The following is a 21371-nucleotide window of genomic DNA, read 5'->3' as shown; positions in this document are numbered from 1 at the left end:
CAGCAGGCCTATCTTGGAGGAAGCTGAAGGCCTGGAGTGATCAAAGCTGCACCAACGAGTTGTGTTCCTGCTTAGCTTAACCCAGAAACACATCTCTCAGAACTCCAACAGCAAATGTACAGCACCCTAACCCAGTGTTGAGATGGTGGTAGAAGGGCTGCCATCAGCTCTCCCCCAGACATCTTTGTGACCTTGCACAGTGTTACTGCTGGCCTTCAATGTCCAGCACTTCTACCAGTGACAGCCAGTACAGATCACATCCAAATCACAGCTTCAAGATCACACCATAGTACCTCCCACCACTTCAGATCTACTGCCAAGCTTGGGATCTGATTTGCCCACAACACATCACTTTAATCAGCTGCAGGTAACATGGCTGCCTCACCCCTCTGCAGCAGGACCTGCCAGGGTACTGCCACAGTTGAGGAGGTTTACTGCTCACAATGAACTGCCTCAAACCAGAGGTGTTTTTCTGCAAGGACACTGTGCCTGGATCGCCACACACAGCTGTAACACCACCGTTCCCAGCATCTCGCCTTCAGTGAGAGACTCATTTACACCATTTTCTATATATCCACAAAGAGCAAGTCTTAGAGAAGGGTTTTCTACTGTGTATTTACCTATTCAACAGTCACAACAGACACTGAAGAGAGTTTATTTTTAAAACAGTAAACTTTCAAAACGCATTAACACAGGTTTTAGCTTTTTAAAGAAAAAAAAGTTCAGTTTTAAAAAAAGGAAGGAGAGGTCATAGAAAAAAAGCACAACCAATACAGACAGGCTTATTTACAGAGACAAACCTAGCATCATCAAGGTGATTCTGTATAGACACAACATTCATAAAACCAAAGGTGCTACATGGCTCCACGGCAACAGCAGTTTTCAGGACAATCAGCTGTTAAGGTAACACACACCTTAACTCTTTTTCTACAGTCTCAGTGCAATGAGTTGAAGTTTACACTACAGCTAAGTAACTGAACTACAGATTTATATATTCCAGACCCCTATTCACAGATAATCAGGTATATGCAGCCAAAAAAAGCAAACAGAATCAGTGAGACAAAGGGATCATCAACTGCCCTGCTTACAGGTATGCATCCTCAGCTATGATCGTTCCTACTCAGCTAATTGTCCTCCCTCCACAAGGATCAGTAGTAACAAACCTCCAAGAAGTGTAAGCTTTCAGAACTGCTTTTTGTACTTGCTGTACCCACAAATTAATTATCAGTGGAACTATCTCAGGTACTGTTATCACCCATTACCATGCTGATGGTTTTGGTTTGAGTTGGGAGTATTTATTTACAGGGCCTCTTAGTTAAGCTCTGTACACCAAAGGTCAGGATCTTCCACGTAAGAGCAGCTGCAGGCTGCAGAACCCTAGTGAGCACAGTGAGAGACACAAACCCACAGCAGTTGCTAGAGTGGCATTTTCACTTCATCAGAGAGCCAATTAAAAGAGAAAAAAAAAAAAGCCAGTGAGCAATACAACTTCTATTGTCTTAATTATACATTAATTCTTAAAACTGATCCCAAAGAAACCTTTTACAAGAGTGAACAGCACTTCAGTCTTCATTCATTTTTCTTTTCCTTGTGCTTAAGTAGTTTGTTTATCTCCCTTTTGGCCATTCCAACATACTTTGTAATGATCCCATGCTGATTTAGTCCAGGAAACAGCAACAAGAAACTTACTAGAGAAGGAAAAAAAAAAGTAAACAGAAGAAATTAATACTCCTTCAACAAGCTTCTGTCACATTGTAATTCCATATTGCTCTTAAATCCCAGTAAGTGACTGAAAACATTACAAAATAACCCTGCAACAAAAATATATCACCACACCCATGCAATCAATAACTCCTTCTACCAGCACCCTACCATTTCAAGCAGCTAACAGAAAAGCTATTTCTTTTGTGGGCTGCACACTTACCAATAAGATAAGTCAGAAAGAGATTGTGAACTTGCTGTCCAATCCAGGCAACCACGGCAAGAGAAAACAACATGGTCATGAAGTACTAAAAAATGAAAAGGGGACAGTTATCACAGACCTGTTGGGAGATCTCTCCCTTCAATAGCCTGCAACACACCAACATTTAAAAATGGAAATTTGCTGGCTCTTCCACAACAAACCCATGTCAAAGGCTTGAGATGACAGCCTACACTGGTATGTTCTCATTTATTTTCAGACCATTAGTTTCACAGGATGCTTTTCTGTCCAGATATCCTTTCCTGTCACACTACATCATCCCCACTGATACAATTTCAGCCTCACACAGTACCTGAAGTTGTTTTCACCACAGTGAGCTTAGCAGCTGATATACCTAAGCTAAGATTTAGTTTCTTGGACTGTTTGTGTTTGCTGGAAACAAGCTGTTTCCAAAACCTGACCTATACCAAGAAACCCAGTTTAGCTTTATCTTCACATCAAGGAAATGCTCCTAAGTGAACAGTAGTACAAGTCTGAAGTCAGGTATCTTGCCACTCCAGGTCTGAATAAGATGTGACTGGCACCGAGTCACAGGCAGAACTGCTGGTTCTGATTTGAATTACCACTTTATTCAGGCACGTTCCTTGATAAAGTACTCAACACCAAACAAAACACATTAAATCTCTACAACAACAGAGATGAACTCCTAGAACTTGCTACCATTTTAGGCTTCTCTTCCTTCAGTGTGAAGAGACGTTTCCACCAGCCCACAATTCGGCGACGAGACTTCACCAGATTGCCACAGATCTCATGAAATCTTTGCTGCTGTTCTGTAGTCCTAGAAGAAAGAAGCCAGGAGTGAGAATTCAAGATTTCACCTGAAATGGAAGAAATCTCCTACAGCATTTTTCCAGCAGTTAATTTTTATCTAGTACTTATCCTGGCATTTGCTTCAGCATTGCAGCTGCCCATGTAATTTTTCCATACGCTGACCTTCCTCCAGTTGACCCCCAAGAGAACCATATCCACACTGGCCAACTGCTCACTTTATCAGATAAGTGTGATACTCACATGATACCAGTGTCCATTATTAGACACAGGCATTTATCCACTGGTCATCTCAAAGCAGATACACTAAAATTCACTTTTAACTTAAAATGTAGTTGAAACAAGGTTCTCTCCTTAGACAAGCCTTGCCTCTTCCCCCAATCTGTTTCAAATCACTTATGACCACTCTCTGCATTACCTTTTTCCTTCATCCTATTTACCCATGCAGCTCCCTTCCAAGCATGCAATCTAATACCCTTCTTCACCATTTTAGTTCTAAGTATCTATTATCCTTTAGTTACTAAAAACTAGTTTATAGCAGAACTAACTAGAATCCTTAATGGAGGACAAATAATATGCTCATGCCTTCAAAAATCTTATTTTTCTAGAAGAGAAGGAACATAAAGGTAGGTTGCAGCAGCTATCTTTCATAAAAAGAATGAAGGACATCTTACTAGTGTCCTCGCTTCATGTATTATAGAAATTGCTGATCTCTTACTTCAATGACTCTATAAAGTTCCTGTTTGATATTTGCAAGTCAGATATCCATTCTGATAAAGTTCAGTCATATACGCTCAGGAAACTGTTTAAATTCAAGTTTTCCTCACCATTTATTGGAGCCAAAGATTCTAGGTGCAAGAGCAGGAACAAGATAATCAGCCAAGCAGAGGAACATAACGAAACAGGAGACACCTGAAAGAACACTTGGGTCCAAGTAGTAAATCATCCTGCAGAAAGAACATAACAGAAGTGACTTCTGGATGAAGTACCAACTCAGAACATAATTCAACACAAGATCTTTCCTACTGTAAGCACAGCTTTTGTAATAGAATACCCTGCACTGCATGCAATTACTTCTTCTAAAAGTTACTTTGAGTTTTCATTCCATTATTCTCCAGCTCCCATACAACTCCTGCCAGCCAGAAGAGTGATTATTCCTGCCTCATGTGCTTAAACAGTTATTTTTGTAACTACCCTCTTCTTACTCCAAAATCACCTGCTGGCATGGACACTTATCAGTAACAAGGCAGGCTGGGGTCACCCTGACTGCTACCATGTTACCTAAAAGTAGGTACAAGCGCCTTCAGCCAGCCAGTTCCGCTGGCAACATGCCCCTTCCCTGCTGACTGAAAGTTACCTGCATCCTTTCCCTCCTTTCTCAAAAGGCAGGGCAGAGAATGTCAAAAAACAAGCTGTGCAGAAGCGACTGAACTCATCCTAAACAGAACAATATACAGGACAAGGAAGTGTGCCCTACAAAAACAAGATTTCCATAATGATGTTGCTGCGGGGGAAAAAAAGCCAAAGGAGATATCCAGATTTGACTAAGAAGCAGGATCCAAAGGCTGATGGCAGAACATGAACACACCACAATGAACATACAGCTGAAGAGGGTTAAAAAACTACAGCAACCATTACTGGCAAACAGCTTGCACAGACAGCTCTGCCCTCCCCTCTGAGGAGGATGTCTTCTGTTAGTTCCTGTTCTCAGTACTCAAGGTTTTTCTTTTCAGGAAAGTTCTCACGCATTCAGAAACAACACCTGGACTAAAAGCCTTCCTGTTAGATTTTTTTTTTTTAAGATGTCTTACTAGTTTACTGAATAGGCTTGCTACCAGCCATGAGATGGCTGTTCAAGGCTCGCTCCACAAGCTACTTACAGAAAGGAAAAAGAAACCACACTCATGAGTGCCAGGGGGAACCAGGCTCTCTCCCAGCGAAGGACTTTATCAGTCAGCAGAATCACTTCTCCCCATCCTTGCAACTGCTCTTCCAAGCTTGCAGTTTCTGAAGCCTACAAAAAGAGAAGAAAACCTTTTTATTACTACCCAGAGTACCAAATCAATTCTCACATTCAGAGTAGCTACAAAAAGCATCGTAATTAAGTCCCCAACTGAGCACCTGAGAAATTACATTACCAACAACACCCTAAGCTTTGTACTAAGTTCTGACATTTTAGCTATGATACTTTCATAATTAAGATCCTAACAAAGTAGCAGTGCATGTTATTAAACCCAGTAGTGCCTCCTACCAGATTCTGCCAAGGTGCTGTCTCCCAGTCTCCCATTTATGGTACTCCCTTCTCTCAGATTAGTAGAAAGTCAAGTTTTGAACTCTAGCTAAAACCTCTCAAGTTTTCAGTGTCAACACCTGCAAAATAGCAAGATGAGAGCTATTTAAAATAGATGTGTTTTCAAAGACCACTACACTAAACTGAGGCTTTCTAGTTGCTGCCTAGCAACTTCTTTTTTTTATCATGATTTGTAAAATAGATAAAAACTAAGAATCCACAGCAAAGGGAAGCTACCCAATGATGGCACTTGGACTGCAAAGCTTTTCCACAGGTAGCCTTCAAATTCCTCTTCCTGTATTATTCCTACATGCCTCTCCACACATTTTCTGCAAGCAGGCCCTATCAAGTACAGCATTAGCTTGCTAAGGTATCTCAGAGATTACAAAACCCAGGCAACCATGAACAGTACCACTCACTGCCCAAGTACTATGAGATGAAAAGTCAGCAAGACCTGAACACGTGCTGGACAGAGACAGCGGAACAAATTTCATTCTCAGCTGTCTGCTACATTTAAATGAGACGCCTGACACCACTAGAAGAACAAAGACAGCTGAGTGTGGCTATAACAGTAAAGAATAGTTTTCTTGTGTGATACCACTGGAAACTATGTGAAAACTACAGCTAGGGATGGAACAACAACAACAAAAAAAGTAGAAAACTATGTGACACGCTGCTGATGACCTTCCAGTTATTTTATCTGTTTCGCTCATGTTAGAAACAAACTGTCACATGCAGGAGGAGAAAAAAAGGGCTGCCTTTCTCCAGAAGGTATTTTATGACAAACTGCTTTGCTCTATTACCCTGACTTCATTTAACATCACGAGCAAGAGAAAACTCAATGGGAATCAGAGTGGAATAAAGCAGTGTTACTAAGAGCAGCCTGCCTTCATCAGCCTAGAAGACAATCACTGTAAGTTGTTTTCCCATTAGGGAAGAAGTCAACACTATCTTCATTCCAAAGCCCAAGCATCAAAACTGGTTTTTCACTGATCGAGTTTCCATAGAAAGCAACTTCTGTATTCCCCCTCTCCGGCAATGCCGCTCTGCGCAGAGCGTCCAACCTCCCACCGCTGCGCTGCTCAGCGCCTGGCTGTGCCTGCCAGGCTGAGCTCCCTGCGCGAGGGACGGCACCGACCAGCGCTGGCTTCCCTTCCGCACCCCCTCACACGCTGCCACAGCGATTTCCCCGCTTCCCACGGCACACGTTTTCTACTCGCGACAAACAGACGTAGCCTTGCACTCAATGATTTTCAGTATTCAAGCCCACCCTTGACATATTTAATTAAGCTAAGCTCATCATCTAGCTTCTGACCCTCTCCTGCATCACTGACACAGCACAGCCACAGGATGTTGAAACGCGAAGAGCTGAAGGCGAAGCGCAAGCCCTGCACACCAGGTAAAGCCAAGCATTATTGTTAGCTCCTTCCTGCGAGCAGCACAAGAGCCCTGCCCGCCCCCAGGGACGGCACAGGGCAGCCTCCTCAAACTCAGCCTCAACAGGCCCTCAGGCATGAGCCGAGCCCTGCACGGGAACCCTTCACAAGCAGAAGCGAGCGCAGGACGGGAATGCGCCCGCGCCTCACAAGCTCGGGGCCCGAAGTGGCCTTCCCCAGCTGCTGCCAGGCCTGGCTCCTCCACCTCCCGCAGCGCCGGTAGGGCCGAGCGGCCTCCAGCTTTCCCCAGCCACAGGGAAACAAAACACACACCCGCCGCCAACCCCAAAGGGGCTGCTCGGCCCAGCGCCGCCGCCCTCACCAGCTGGTAGACGCTGTTGTTGTCACCCTCCGCCATCTTGCGCTGCCGCACACCACCGCCCCCTCCCGCGCCGCGCCGCCGCCCTTTATAGCCTCCGCGGCTCCTCTCGGCACTCTGACTGGCCCTCTCGAAATCAGGTGGGCCAATCCCAGAGCACCTGTCGCGGCACAGCGGCAGCCGGTTGGATGGTGGGATTCGAATAGCAACAGCCGCCCAATCGGCGTGGAGCCGCCGCGCCTTCTCGTCTCCGTCGCAATGCGACTGCGGCCGGAGCGGGCGTTGGGGGGTGGCTGCCTCCGGGTCGGCGGTTGAGGCGGGCGGGGGCTGGGGTGACCCTGCCCGGGGAAAGAGGGTGACAGGCCTGGCCCAGGCAGCTTCGGGCTATCGCCGAGGAGGCGTCGCGCTTGCGGCCCAGGCCGAGTTAGCAACGCCGCCCTCGCCGGAGTGATAAGAGAGGCAGATAACAGCGGCACCTCCCCACCACGCTTTGTGTTTTTCAGAGGCTGTAGCAGCATGGTACTGACACAGGGAAAAGGCACTAAGATGTATTTATATTTTCTGACTCAACTTGACAAATGTTTCAGTCACACGTGTTAATGAGCTTAAGCCTAGGCCCTGGGGTGCAAAACCCTCCCAAAATAAGGACAAAGAAAACATCTTGTCACTTTGGGCACCAGAACAGCTCCCCAGCTTGATGGAAAAGAGAAAGATGACACCGCAAAGCAAAACCCGAGCTGTACTGAAGTGTTTACTCTCCTAAAGGGTGCTTTTCACACACCTTTAAGGTTGTAGATAAAGAGCAGAAAACTTAAGGAACTTTCATTTACATGTTGCTAAAAGCCAGGAGCGATAGGTAAAAAGGAGTCCGCCCTCCAAATCCGTAATTTCAGCATGGCAAAGCTCAATAAAAACCTAGTTTTGTAAGGAAGTGGTGCCAGCAATAATTTGGATCAGTCTTTTGAAGAAGCAGGAAGAGACACGGTATTTGCAGCATCTGGCAGAAGCTACTCCTTTGGCTATTACATAGGATCAGCCAGCTCCTGCTTTCCTTGGTTTGCATGATTCTCACCACAAAACCAAAAGCACTTACCAGGTGTTGCCATCAGCTCCAAATGGTCTCATTTACTTCTTTCCAGCCAGTCTTAAATGCCAGCTCACAGACTAGTTCACTTACAGATTTTCTTCCCACCCTAGAGAGGCCACAGAGGGACAGTTCCCTGAAGTGTTTCTCCACAGCTCAGAGGGGCAGAAGGAAACTCAAGCCTTGCAGAATGTCCTCACTGCTCAGAAACACCAGAGATGGGCCACTGCGATGCAGAGAACAGCATGGGGCCCTACCATGCTACTCCACACCCTCACAGAAAGACAGAAACATTCAGGTTGGAGAAGACCCTCAGGAGCATCAAGTCCAACCAGTAACCCTCCTCTGCAAAGTTCACCCCTAAAAAAACATCCCCAACCACCGCATCTAAATGACTTTCAAACACACTCAGGGTTGGTGACTCAACCACCTCCTTAGGCAGCCCATTCCAATGCCTGACCACTCTTTCTGTGGTCTTCCTCCCTAAAGCAGCCAGGCCTTTTGAAGCCCACTATAAACCAGCAAAAAGATGTGTGAGCATGGGTATGTTTAGCAGTTTGGTTGGTAAAATCAGAGCCCTAATGTACAATGGTAATAAACAGCAGCTCAGCATGGAAAACCTGTTCTTCACCTCCCATATGCTACCTTGAGCTGCAGAAAGCCATTGTTTTCTCCACCGTATGACACAGATCCCACTGCCATATGATGCATTCTTCCTGTGCTGAGATTCCCTCAAGATTCTCTGCACAGAGAATTAAACACCCAAGCTCACTTCAAAGCAGCCTTAAAAAGAGCAGTTTAATTGCTCTGTGCACTTAAGACAAATTTTACATGCTAAGCCTCCACCCATTCATAATTCCTAATGCCATAAATGCATCTCCAACTTTTCCCTTATTAATTAAAAATGAGTCTGATGGATGGCAAAATTGCTCTAATCAGCCATGCATTAAAGTACTTACAACAGTAGTTTTCTGTAATATCTGTGTTTGGAAAGAAATTCTCTAGCTAAAAAATTAACAGCATGCTCATGAGCAACCAGCATCTATTAATTGGGTGCTGTGTTGAAGCAAAAGATGGATGGATGGCAGGTGCCATTTCAAACTGTTCTCCTAGACCAATTCTTTAATGCATGAAGGGATGTGTCTGCTTATTTTAGGAAGGGGAGGGGGGTGGGAGGGAGAAGGAAGTAAAAAAAGGGCAAAGAAACCTTTGAAGCATTTGAGTGTGCTAAAGAGCATGGCACAAAAGAGACCGATCAATAATTGAAGCAAATTAGGGACTGTAGAGCTTTCACCTCCCCAGTTTCCTCCAGTATTTCTGAAGGAACGTCTTTGTATGATGCTTTTCATTCAGGTATCACAAAGCACTTAACAGGATAAATATTACCCAGTCAGTTTATCAGAGGGTGGGCACTGCTATGTGGTGTCACAGGGGCTGCTGCTTTTTGCCTCACACTGCACTTTGTGCAGTGAAACACTGTCCTTTCCCAGGCAGGTAACTTCACACTACTACTAACTGTCAGCAGTGCTTTTACGGAGGTCTCCTTCCTTTTTCTTTGGAGAACTCACTCCTTCCCTCTGATTTATGTCCAGTTTGTATGGGAGACTTGAGTCTTTTACACAGAACGTATTACTGTTTAAATAGACTAGTCACTGAAGGCAAAATTAATTGTTGCTAAGAAAAACAGACCATGAAGAAGTATTATCTTTTCAAAGAGAGTAAGACTAAGGCAGCCTTCAGTATGAGAATCGCACACAAAGCAGCTGCATTTTGGGTTTCACTGGGACTACACTGATTTGCCAGGTCAGCATTTACCCTGAGAAATACAGCAGCACCCAAAAGCTGAGAGCCCCGCTCAGTCCAAAGCTCCTAACAGGGATTTGGTTTGTATTTGCCTGTATTAGGCACTTCATTCTTCCCTACAATTTTCACAGGCACAAGCAATTTTTTGCTTACAAGGAAATTAGGAATACATATTTTAGCTTGCTTTTTTTTTTTTTAATAATAAAAAAAACACTTTATTAAATGATGCAGTGAGAACCCATCTCCACACAAGTGTTTCATTTCTGGATAGCAGAGGTATAATACATGATCCACAGGTGAGTGCATTACCCCCTCCCTTCCCCCCAGCTTCCAACAAATAAACCAGCATGTATAATACACTCTCTTACTGTGGTACTCCAAACAGATTCTTCTTAAGGTTGTTTTTAACTGGAGAAAAAGAAACAGGACCAACGAGTGTCTTGTTCTGCATGTGAATGTTCTCCACCGAAGCATTCAAACACCTTCTCCCTTGCAACACACGGCCTGGCAGAGGGTTCAGGAAGCAATGGCAGTGGAATGCATTTGCATGGCTATTGTTAGACTTCCCCGGAGCTAATCAGGCAATCAGAATGCAAAAAGGCAGTGGTGTCTGCTGAAAATTCTTACACTTCAAAGTGCATTTCCACGGAAAATTTGCAACAGAGAAGAAAGTGAATTCTAAGACCTACTGAGGAGGCAGAGCAGTTAGCATAGTGCAAATACTGAAAAGGATGCAGGTTTGTCTTTTATTCATGCCCAGTGTTAAGTTATCTGACAGGTAGCCAAGCCTTCAACCCAGATGAGCTGCTGCAAATCCACTCATGTCAATGAATTTTATGCCAGTAGTGGGCTTGGCTCAAATCCTTCAACACTTAGATTTGGATTGGAAAAAAAAAAAGCTGTATTTAAAGTGTGTTTTTACTCTGAGAAGTAGCTAAAATGGCATAAAAGAGATTCCTACTTCTGTCATTTTTCAGCAACTGTGCCTAATGAGTTCACCAAGCTTACAAAAGAGAAACTTTTCATACACAGCTACGCAAATTCATCTGGGTTGGGAACACCAGTGTGCATTTCTGCTGTAGCTATCAGCGAGATGCTGTAGTTGTAACTGAATTGTGTTCGGTTTATTTGCTCTAATAAAAGGAAGTTGCCTTCTCCTAAAGGTGTCCCACTTCAAAAAGGAAGCAAGAAGTCTTTAAGACAACCAGCAGATGAGCAGGACATTGATCTAAGCAAGCTGATGTCTTTTTTAGAGAGACTTTTCTGATCAATAATCACGTTTTGAGTGCAGAATTGAATTAAAACAAAAAAACCAAACCTGGTGGAAGGTTGACTCTGGATGCACTACTGAACCACCTTCTAGAGAAGTGTTGGGGCAAAGGAAAAGTACTTTGCAGAAATCTTTACAGATCTAGGTGAACAAAACCTGGAGAGTCCTTCATTTCTTGGATCGTACGCATACCCCTGTGAAACTGAAGCACTACAAGTTACAAGTGTAAACTAAAAGTATTAGGCAAGTGAAGTAAAAAGCATATCACTCTACCTCCACCAGAACATCACTTTATTGTTTATCTGTCATCAACAATGTAAAACTCTACTAGATACTCTATCCTGGTTTTTAAAAAGGTAAAGGTTACATTGGATTAGCTACGTCGTACGAAAGAAACTACAGCAATCACAGTAGGATGAGATTGGAGGGACAGTTTGAGTTACAGAAAAAGTGTACACTGCAAGCAGAGGGAAGTGCACATGAAATCAAATGCCTGTAGGATTCATTACTTTTAAATGCACAGTGACAATTTTGAGAAACTGTACATAATAGAGTCACAGAAATGACTTTCAAAATAACCAAAATCACATTTTTGCATTTGACCATCCAACTCAGAAGGAATTGTTGATGTTCTCTGTTTTCAGTGCTTTTGGAAAATTGCTTGACCAAACAAAATTTGTTAAATTTGACTAAACTGTGAAGCAGAAGGATTGAAATCAAAAGGATATTGGAAGTACGCCTAGCCTACAAGAATAAGCCAAGAGGGGTGTGTGCAAGGAGCGGCTGGGAGGGAGGAGTGAAAGGAAAGAGGAGAGGGAGAAGAGAAGAGAGGCTTTTTCTTCTATCTCAGAAGTTCTTCCAATGCAGCGTGTATCTGTTGTACAGCTCTTTGCTTTCAGTCCATTTCTGAAGTTTACATTTTGTAGCCTTTTTCCGTACTCACCGGTCAGCTCGACCGGCGCTGTTGCCACGCAACAAGAGTAACAAGAATCTGAATGCATCAAATCTTCCCTTGCTGTGATTTCTTCACGGCCCCACTTTTGCTGTTTTTCTTTGAACAGGGTTCGGTGTTTCCTGAATTGTTCACAGGGTCAGGTGGAATTGAGTTCCAGATCACTCTGCGGTCTGTAGCATCCCGATTTCTTTCTGCGGCTAACCCCCAGACACGTTTGCAGTTCTTCCGCGGCAGAAAGACAAACCGTGTTGCTCAAGCGGTGAGCTTTCACCCTTGACCGTGGGGGTTGCAGACCATTGTGTTTAGCGTATCCCTGAGTGCAGCTATCCTGCAGGATTCACTTCCCAGTGCACCGAGATTTCCTAGGTTTCCTCAGATTAAGCCCCAGTATGCATCACCACCGACTGTGGTGCGGCTACGGATGCCTGAGGCCGAGTTGATTCTGGTGGATGTCTGACCTCGCTGAACCAGACTGATCTGCTTTCTCCCTACTCATACCCAGGCAGTCCAACCTTCATACAGCTGAGCCAAGTTATCTAGATTAGTTGCTTCCTTAATCACAAAGTCAACCTATTAAAAAGGTCAAACAGGTAATTAAAAATAAACATTTTTCAAAATCCAGCTTAAGTGATCTTAAGATTTACTGTGAAGTGTCACCTGAATACACAGGATTCCAGTGACAAAAGAAATACATCTACAGCAGCTGCAAGCTTCATCTTACACAGCTTTGTGCAGTCCACATAAGAGATGGGAACGTGCACTGCAGGAGCCAAAGATGATCATGCAGCAGCTCATTTCTACCCCCAACTTGAAAACAGTCATGACATTCTCAAACTGATGGAGACATCTGGGTCCCCTCACTCCGCTTCCCAGAGACAGGACCATGGTTGTGTTATGCCAGTAAACACAGACCTATGTTCTGCCCTTCAGACAGCTGTACAAATCTCACATTCTCCCTGGCTTGCAGCAGCTGTGTAACAAATGTTAGCTTACTGCTACAGAACAGAGAGCTGTATTCAGTTCCTGAATTGATAATGATCTGCACTACAGAAACCAAAAGCATGTGATAAAAGCAATGAACTCAGCAATGCAAGACGGCAGCACACCTCGATCTGCACTGAGATAGAAATCACATGTCAAAGGGGACCCCCCATTCACAGTAAGGCATCAGGCTTTCAGGCATAATTCAGCATACCTGCACAATGTGCTCACTACCAAAGACTGAAAGCAAGGACCCAGACTGGAACTTTACCGTTTTCAACTCACCTGTTCAGCAACAGACATTCTCCTGTTGGGATCCACATCTCGGCCCTCTAACTTGGCTTTGACCCTCTTCCACACGCTAACTGCATATGAATTCCTCTCCTGCACAGCTAAAGGTACAAAGTACAATCATTTCAGTTTTCCATTCCTGCACAGAAGCAGACTGAGGTAGTTTGGGTTTGGTTTTTTTTGTGTTGTCAGTGGTGGGTTTGTGGTTTGGGCTTTTTTGTTTGTTCGGAATTCTTTTGGTTTGGGTTTTTTGGTTGGTTGGGTGGGGTTTTAGACCTGCATTTACCTTTTCCTGTTTTAGGGTCCCTGGCTGTCTTTTTGGGACTACAGGCAACACTTTTGCCAGTTCCTGGGAGTGTGCTTGGAGGAGTATCTGCTGATGTAGCAAGATTTTTCTGAATTAGCTTTCTTGCATTCTGAGACATCACCTCTGGCTGAGTTTTCTGCCCTGTATTGCTCCGTACAGCTGTAAAGAAACAATACATTAAAGATGCAAAACCAAATACAATTGAATGTGTATCCAATGCAGCTATCAGTGCTGCAGTACAAATGCATTTATAAAACTTCTATTTCAAACTCCACAGCAGTTTTCCTCTCTTCAGTCTGTTTTCTGATTTCTTTCACTTCCTAAGCAAGAAGTTGTGTTTCACTGAAATACATGTATCTAAGCAGATTTTTAGGGGCTCTCTTCACCTCTAATTCTATCATTTTGTAGGGCAGTTACAAAATGCAATTATTCTTGATCAAAATCAGGAACCTGCACTTGGGTCAAATATTGACAGCAAAATAATCCTTTGACTAGAAAGAAATCCATACATCTGGATACATTCAACAGAGCCCAGAATACATGGAAGGCATTGTCACTGTCATCGCTGTTGAAATTAACATTTATGGTGACCTTTGGAAGAGTCCTGAAATCCTACACAGGCATTCATGTTTGTGCAATTTTCATTACATTACAGTTAAAAATGTGAATGAACTCTCTCATGAGCATGGACTTCTTTCTTGTCAAAGGACTATGACCAAGAGATTATTTCAGTACTGCATGGCATGGATTTTACAAGCTTTTATAGAGATTGTATTTCAAAACTCAGCAGAAGGGTTGATTCCCTCTCTGATATAAATTCTTGATGTTTTCATGTCTGCACTTTTTCAAGCATTACCTGCAGCAAAGGTTGGCTGATATGTAGCAGCTGACGTTGGGCTGGAGCATTCGTTTGATGTATCAGTGACTAAGGGTGATGCAAACCCCACTAGATTATTGTAGACACTAGGAGACAGAAAGGAGCTGATCAGCACTCAGGCAACTGCTTGACTGCCTAAAAACTCAAAAGACATGAAGGCACATTTTGCAAAAAGCTTTCTGCATGCTAAGACAATCACCAAGCAGGTGCCCCTTGCTGTGCTTCTACACACAACCAGGTAACAAAATGCTCTCTCCCGAGAGGTGGCGACTCTCTTACCTTTGGCTCTGTGTTTTTAGTTCTTTCAAAGTGGGAGTTATCTCCTGCAGCATTTCAGCGTGTTCCTGACTGCGAACTTGACCCATAACCTGAACTAATGTAAACAAAACTGTCTGAATATTATCTTGCCATGATTTATATTCACCCAAGAACTGCCTAACACTGTTCTCATAGGGAACATCTTCGCCGTCTGCCAAAGCCGCTTCTTCATCCTGTAACAAAGACATGCAAGGAGGTCACCAATTTGCTGTACTTTGGCCAAGAGAATGAAGGTAAGCATTTCTAAGTCTTTTCAGCCCCTCAGTTTGTCATTTGACAACAAATAATCACCATTTTCAGTAGTTACATGTCATGAAATAAATCTCAAAAGCATCCGTTTTACTGATTACAAATGTAGAGGGTTTGTAAACACACAGAAAATGTTTCAACTGCTACATGACAGAAGACACTTTGTTCAACCAAAGCCCAATTAGCCTAACTCCAGAAATAAAGCTAACATTTTGAAATCCATATGCATGAACACATTTCACTGTTTCTAGATACTTGAAGAGCAAACAGCTACAAGTGTTATTTTTAACTATATGGACATGGGTTTGAGGAACACATTTCATGAGGTTGTAGGCATACCTTTGCCATAGCTTTCAGTAGATGTTTGACATCTCCAAGTTGTCTGTTATGACCTGTGAGCACAGTTTTAATATTATCCACCAGATTCTGGATTGTTTCACACACTGTTTCTATTTGCTGTTCTCTTTCTGTTTGTACTGTTCTCTGTGTAGATATTTCCTGGGTCAGCTGCTTGTGAGCTGAGTGAAGCCATTCAGAGCTGCCAATAGGATGTTCAAGACCAGTGCCCTAAAAATAAAAGAAACATTTATTTTTTTTAAATCTATATCCAGAGATAAAATTCAATTATGGTGTAGATGCTACTGCCAAGTGTTTAGCAGCTGATGGAATAATCTCTGTAATCCACAGCCCATTAGAAGGTCTACACAGCATTAATTTAGAATGAGAACTCATGATTGCCGTGATTCTGCTTTGACCTTTCCTTACCACTCTCTGAAGCAGGCGAAGCTCCAGCTCAGAGACGGAGCTGTTGAACTGCGAGGCAAACGAGCACATTTGTTGACAGCGTTTGAGGAGTTCAAATAATGCAGCATCCAGGTTTAAGGCTTCTGCTGTTCTAGTACGTAAACTTTCAAAATGAATGATATTACTGCAGAGGAAAGTGACCTGAAAAACCAAAACAAGAGTGAGACGATTCATTCCAATTCAACTACTACACAAACTGCATTTGTTGCATATCACAGTATCACTAAGGTTAGAAGAGACCTCGAGGATCATCGAGTCCAACCTGTCACCACAAACCTCATGACTAGACCATGGCAGCAAGTGCCATGTCCAGTCTCTCCTTGAACACCTCCAGGGATGGTGACTCCACCACCTCCCTGGGCAGCACATTCCAATGATGAATGACTTGCTCAGTGAAGAACTTTCTCCTCACCTCGAGTCTAAACCTCCCCTGGCACAGCTTGAGACTATGTCCCCTTGTTCTGGTGCTGGTTGCCTGGGAGATGAGACCAACCCCTTCCTGGCTACAACCAGCTTTCAGGTAGTTGTAGAGGTCAATGAGGTCACCCCTGAGCCTCCTCTTCTCCAGGCTAAACAATACCAGCTCCCTCAGCCTCTCCTCATGCAGCAATAAAAACCCTCTGCTCCATTCCAGCAGCAGTATTTCAGAGCCATCCAACCTTTCAACAACTACCCCAGAGATTATTTGTATTGCTTTTCAAGTGAGATTCCCAGAAGTATCTGGTTACCTGTGTTTGCTCTTTAGATGCTGATAAGGAAATGTATTGTCTACATAAATCTCAAGCAGGAAAGGGCAAACACACTTATCAAGTCAACAGTAATATATTTATGTATAGTACCTGACTTGCTCTTTGACTTTCTTTCAGTACAAGGTTTCTTCTTTCGGCAATAGTGGCATCAAAATCTTGCAAGACTGGTGCCAGTGCAGGATTAGCACCTCCTGCCCATTTTAAACGCTGCTCAATACTAGCTTCAAGTGCTGCTAGTTTCTCCTGCATGGGGGAAGAAAAAGAAAACAGGTGGCAGATCAATTTTGCAGTTTGTGTTAGTGTCACATTCCAATATGCTGCTGAACAACCCTCCCCAAAATAGTAGTACCTGGACTGTTGCAATTGAAGCTTCAATCTGACTGAGGGTGTGAAGTTTCTTTTTCATGTTGGCTAAAATTGCAGAACGAGGTGGAGGAGTAACTGAAATAGCCTGTGGGCGACTGATGAGGAGATCTTCATGCTGCCACTGAAGAAAATAACGGGAATACATGATTACCAATATTGCTCAGCACAAAATACTGTGATACAGTGAAAATACTCTGCATCACCAGCAATTCTAGTACTCTAGCACACTTTAAGGGCATTTTAAAAGGGGTAGAAGTCAGGCAATACCAACACGCTTAAAAGGTCCAAATCATTACAGAGGGTTAAATTATAGGTAGTGGTAAACTATGTTTTGCTGGCTTGGCTATTTATACCATTACTAAAAGTGATTTACAAGCACTTCTTTGATTTAAAGGAAAATCCATCAAAACTGAGAAACAATTCACAAAACCAAGATGATTTTACCTACCAGTCTAAGAGGAAATAGTTTATTAACTGACAAAGTCTCTACCTTTAATCTACAAATCACTATAAAATTAAGATCAATGACACTGCAACACAGCACACAGTTCAAGGTGACCAATGGCATTTATCTAAACCCTCAGAATATTTTCAGGATTGATACTGCTGCTATTTATATTTTTCCATGAGGGAAGCAGTGGAGCAAGGACAAACAGTTACTGCTTTAGAATGAAGGAAAGGCAGAAAGCAACACTCAGCAATGCCTACCCTCTGCTTTAAGTAATCTTTCCCCCTTAAAGTCAGGCTGATTGAAAACAAACAAAAGGGGAGAAGCTTGCTAGTATGAAAGGCAGTGAATGACTTAGGTTTTCTAATAAGTGACTTTAGTATTGAAAAAAAAGCGTGTAATGACTCAAAAGAATTGCCATTGCCACATCTGCATCTTGTAAAGCAGCTAGTCCTCAAAATAAGCTAGCTCTAAAACTTTTTCCTTACACACAAAGAATAACTCAAAATCAAGTTCATAAAACACTGTAAAGCTCAGTCAACAAAACATAGAATCCTTTTTGTGCTCAGACACAGAAACTAAAGCTCACTTTCCACTGACAGAGTTTAGAGATGTATTGTGGTCTCACCTGAAACATGGCAATGTGCAGCTGTACTCTCTGAAGACTGGTCTTGCAAGATGAAATACTGGTTTCAAGCCTGCGCACCAGATCATGCTTCTTCCATGCTGTGTCATATGAACTAGCCAACACTGTTGCCCTGTTCATGACCAGCTGCGAGAATTTGCCGATCTGGATGTTGTGCTCCACAGCTTTCTTGCACAGGTCATCCACAGAAACTTTGCTTTCTGCTCCAAAGTCTTTAGCCTCTACCTGAGCAATGATATCGACACCCAAAGCACTGATGAAACTGCACAAAGTAAGTCCCAAAGCTTGATTTGGAAGGCCAATTAAAAGCTGCCTCACAAAATCAGCCGTAAAAGCTTTGATTGGTTTGGCCATTTGGTCTTCACTAAAACAAGAGTTTCTGTAGAGGGCTTTCACGTTGACAATTTGAACAGGTCCATTTACTGCATTCTGGTCTTCAAGTGAGCTGATTCCTTTTAAAGGAAAAGAAATAGTATTTGTTATAAACAAAACATTCTCTGACTTATAAACACAGCTAGATTCCTTTCTGCACACTTGACATTTATGAAACATGAGTTACAGTAACCAGGACTGGTTTACATTCTTCTTAAAAGGACAGGGGATGAGAAGTGGGCAAAGCGATGCTGAATATCTGAGGACATGTACATACCTGACAGTGTTTTAGAAAAGGTACCACAGAGCCTGAAAAATTCTTTAATTGTCTGCAGCCTCTTCAGAAAGAAGATTTCCTCTAGAACTTGCCGATTGTTGTCATCGTCAAAGAAGTTCACTTGAGTGCTGCGGGCTTCCCTGATTATGTCGATCTTGCGCCACGCAACAGGGATTTCCATCTTGTTTAGCTGAGCAACGTAAAGGACATAAATTAGCTTTGCTTTTATAAAGCTTTCATATTCCTGACTCAAAGAGTAATGCAAGAAGAACAAATCCATACCTTTTCAATCAATAAACCGAATGCAGTTTCCACTTGAGCAAACATCCCATCAAAGGCTACCAAAAGCATCTGACCAGCTGACATTTTGGGAGTTTCATCAACTGATCCATTTCTTGGCTGAATCAGTTCACCATACTGAGCATGAAGCACTCTAAAAGAAAAATAAAAGTGCATGTTTTTGCTTAGTCTACATGAAATAAGTAAGATTTTCTTAAAACTGATTTATCCCACAGCCAGCTACAAAGCTAACTTAAAATACAGGTCAAGGATAGAGCATATCCTTCCTATGAGCATGGTGAAAAAAGGAATGAACAGTAATGATGTAAATATCACCTTTTCCTCCTTGAAAACCAAGGACTGGCTTGATAACATGCACACATTCTACTGACTGAATGGAGTATGGGGTAAACCAGTGGCGGATGAGGGCTCAGCTTATGGCTGAGATGGTTTAACAGCTTGCTGCTCCTGAAAGGGTGGCCTTATCCTCTCCCTCCCTTATATCACTTTTGACCCTCAACTAACAGGCTTAGTAGGCTTGCCAACAGGTAAGCAAGGAAGAAAATTCACCTAAGAGAGAAAAAAAACATGTTTTCAAGTGGTATTGCAGCCTCTGCTGTACCACTAGTAGAGCCACCCTAATTGGCTCAAGGGAAGCACCAAGATCACTTCTACTCAACAGGAAGCTCTGAGAATTAGCTTAGTTGTCTACCAAGCACTGCCCCAGAAAGGTACTGTCCCACATTGCAAGATTCACAAGCCTTTTGGCTTGCTTGGGGGTTTGTCTGTGGTTTGTTGGTTTGGTTTGTGTGCAGTTTAATTTTATTTAAATAACAAAAAATATATTTTTTTTTTTAAAATCACATCGTCGATTCATTATGCAAAAGCTGCTCCAACTTCCTGATGAGTGCCACGTTTACAAGCTCTCCCTTTCACAAGTTCCTCCCACAAATTAAAGGATCAGTTCCCATGTTTAACATCCCTTAACTCCAATTACATCTTTTGGAAAAAGCAGACTACCAGAAGTCAGCTTTAAGCAGGCTAGCTGTAAATTGCAGATAAAGAAGCAGTGAGGAAATGTGAACACTTTAAAGTACTACAGGTATCCTTGGACAAGGAAAGCCTGGACATCAAAATTTTAGAGAAAATAAAATTCAGATAAAATAATCTTCTGCAGCCTTCATCCTCTCAAACTGAAAAACACAGTTATTTACCTTGCAACATCAATGTAATGAGTATGTGTTTCTTCCTCTAGTCCCATAGCAGCATTCCGTAAGTAGGCTTGAAGAGATTCAACCAAAGTTTGCAAAGGGACCCCATCAGTTGTTTGCTCAATGAGATTATCTAGTTCATGGAGCATGCTCTCTAAAGTGTACTCTCCTTTCATTAAGCATCTAAGTGCCTCAGGAAAAATGATCTGTCGGAAGTTTGAGTTCAGTTCCTGTTGGGAAGTAAGTAGGAACACTTAAGACATCTTCCCCTCTCAAAAAGTATCATATAATACATCATCATCTCTCTCATTTCAGTATGACCCTGTCCCATGATGGACTGTATGATGATTGACAGCCAAGGGTCAAAATCTCCTCTTGTGTTTTGTGGTTTGGGTTTTTTTGGTGGTGTGGGTTCTGGGTGGGGTTTTTGTTTGGGTTTTGGTTGGCTTTTTATGTAAATAAATCCAGAATGCATAAACCCCTGTACAAACCCAAAGGTTTGCCAGTTGCACAGCACAGCAACAACTACCTCAACAGCATCTTCCAGCAGTAATACCTTGCAGTGATCCTCCCATGGTGCAGAGATCACACTCTGCAAATCAATTTTGCCAAATTATGTAGCTGTTCTTTTCCATTATGCAGCTATACAAGAGGGAGTTAATTTATTTATTGAATTTATGATTTGCTAAACTGAATAGACAAGGGAAAACAAGCAAAGCAGTCACTATCTGGCAGGATTTTAATTGAGTCCTACTCATGCCACAGAAATCAAGAGAGGTAAGAAAAAACAGACCCTTAGGTGACATAAAGCAATTTTCCTCAGGCAGAATACATCAGAGGGCTAAAGGCAGCTACAGCAAGAACCAACCAACATGCTCTGTCTCCCAAATGAGACAGGACACATGAAAAAGTTTTGCTATCTTGACTTCCCAGTGAGTTAGGCATCTTATTTAAGACCTCACAGGACAAGGGTGTGGGTGAAAGATGGCAGCTGCAATGCAATGAAATTGCATGCATGGATCTGAAAAGCTTCTGAAATGGTAATGCTTTGAAGAGTGAAGAAACCAGTGAAGAAAATGTCAATGCATTTACACAGATTGGCAGGAAAACACTTTTCTAATAGAATGCCTTAAAAAAACAATTTACAGAAGCCAGTTTATAAACCACCTAAGACTTCAGCAGGTATTTTACTCAAGCTGCCACTCGTGTTCATTTTATCTTTGCTTATTAAAGGAGAAACATTTCTAAAGCTCAAAATTATAACTGCTTGTTTCTCCTTCTTGGGGCCTG

General features: G+C 42.7%; 2 protein-coding genes across 2 annotated transcripts in view; both read right to left on the bottom strand.

The window, feature by feature from the left end:
- Nucleotides 1-604: 604 nt before the first annotated feature.
- ARL6IP1 (ADP ribosylation factor like GTPase 6 interacting protein 1) lies at nt 605-6889 on the bottom strand. The gene is made up of 6 exons (XM_054180425.1): nt 6798-6889; nt 4630-4763; nt 3577-3696; nt 2642-2759; nt 1925-2009; nt 605-1688 (listed from the first exon to the last, which is right to left on the bottom strand). The coding sequence occupies exons 1-6, from the start codon at nt 6831-6833 to the stop codon at nt 1570-1572; spliced, it is 612 nt and encodes a 203-aa protein (XP_054036400.1). The 5' UTR covers nt 6834-6889; the 3' UTR covers nt 605-1569.
- A 3011-nt stretch (nt 6890-9900) lies between these two features.
- SMG1 (SMG1 nonsense mediated mRNA decay associated PI3K related kinase) overlaps nt 9901-21371 on the bottom strand; it is a 67018-nt gene continuing 55547 nt past the window's right edge. The window contains exons 51-63 of the mRNA XM_054180424.1: nt 20085-20311; nt 18874-19024; nt 18592-18781; nt 17925-18394; nt 16832-16969; nt 16573-16725; nt 15695-15874; nt 15269-15496; nt 14642-14853; nt 14342-14448; nt 13465-13644; nt 13173-13279; nt 9901-12476 (exon numbers count right to left, since the gene is read on the bottom strand). Of these exons, the coding sequence (XP_054036399.1) occupies nt 12399-12476; nt 13173-13279; nt 13465-13644; nt 14342-14448; nt 14642-14853; nt 15269-15496; nt 15695-15874; nt 16573-16725; nt 16832-16969; nt 17925-18394; nt 18592-18781; nt 18874-19024; nt 20085-20311 (2421 nt within the window). The 3' untranslated portion in view covers nt 9901-12398. The remainder of the gene's footprint in view (nt 12477-13172; nt 13280-13464; nt 13645-14341; nt 14449-14641; nt 14854-15268; nt 15497-15694; nt 15875-16572; nt 16726-16831; nt 16970-17924; nt 18395-18591; nt 18782-18873; nt 19025-20084; nt 20312-21371) is intronic.

The sequence above is a fragment of the Dryobates pubescens genome, chromosome 4 (assembly GCF_014839835.1).
Source record: "Dryobates pubescens isolate bDryPub1 chromosome 4, bDryPub1.pri, whole genome shotgun sequence".
NCBI lineage: Eukaryota > Metazoa > Chordata > Aves > Piciformes > Picidae > Dryobates > Dryobates pubescens.
The sequence above is the reverse complement of the archived record's forward strand: the minus strand, read 5'-3'. Positions and strand labels throughout refer to the sequence as shown.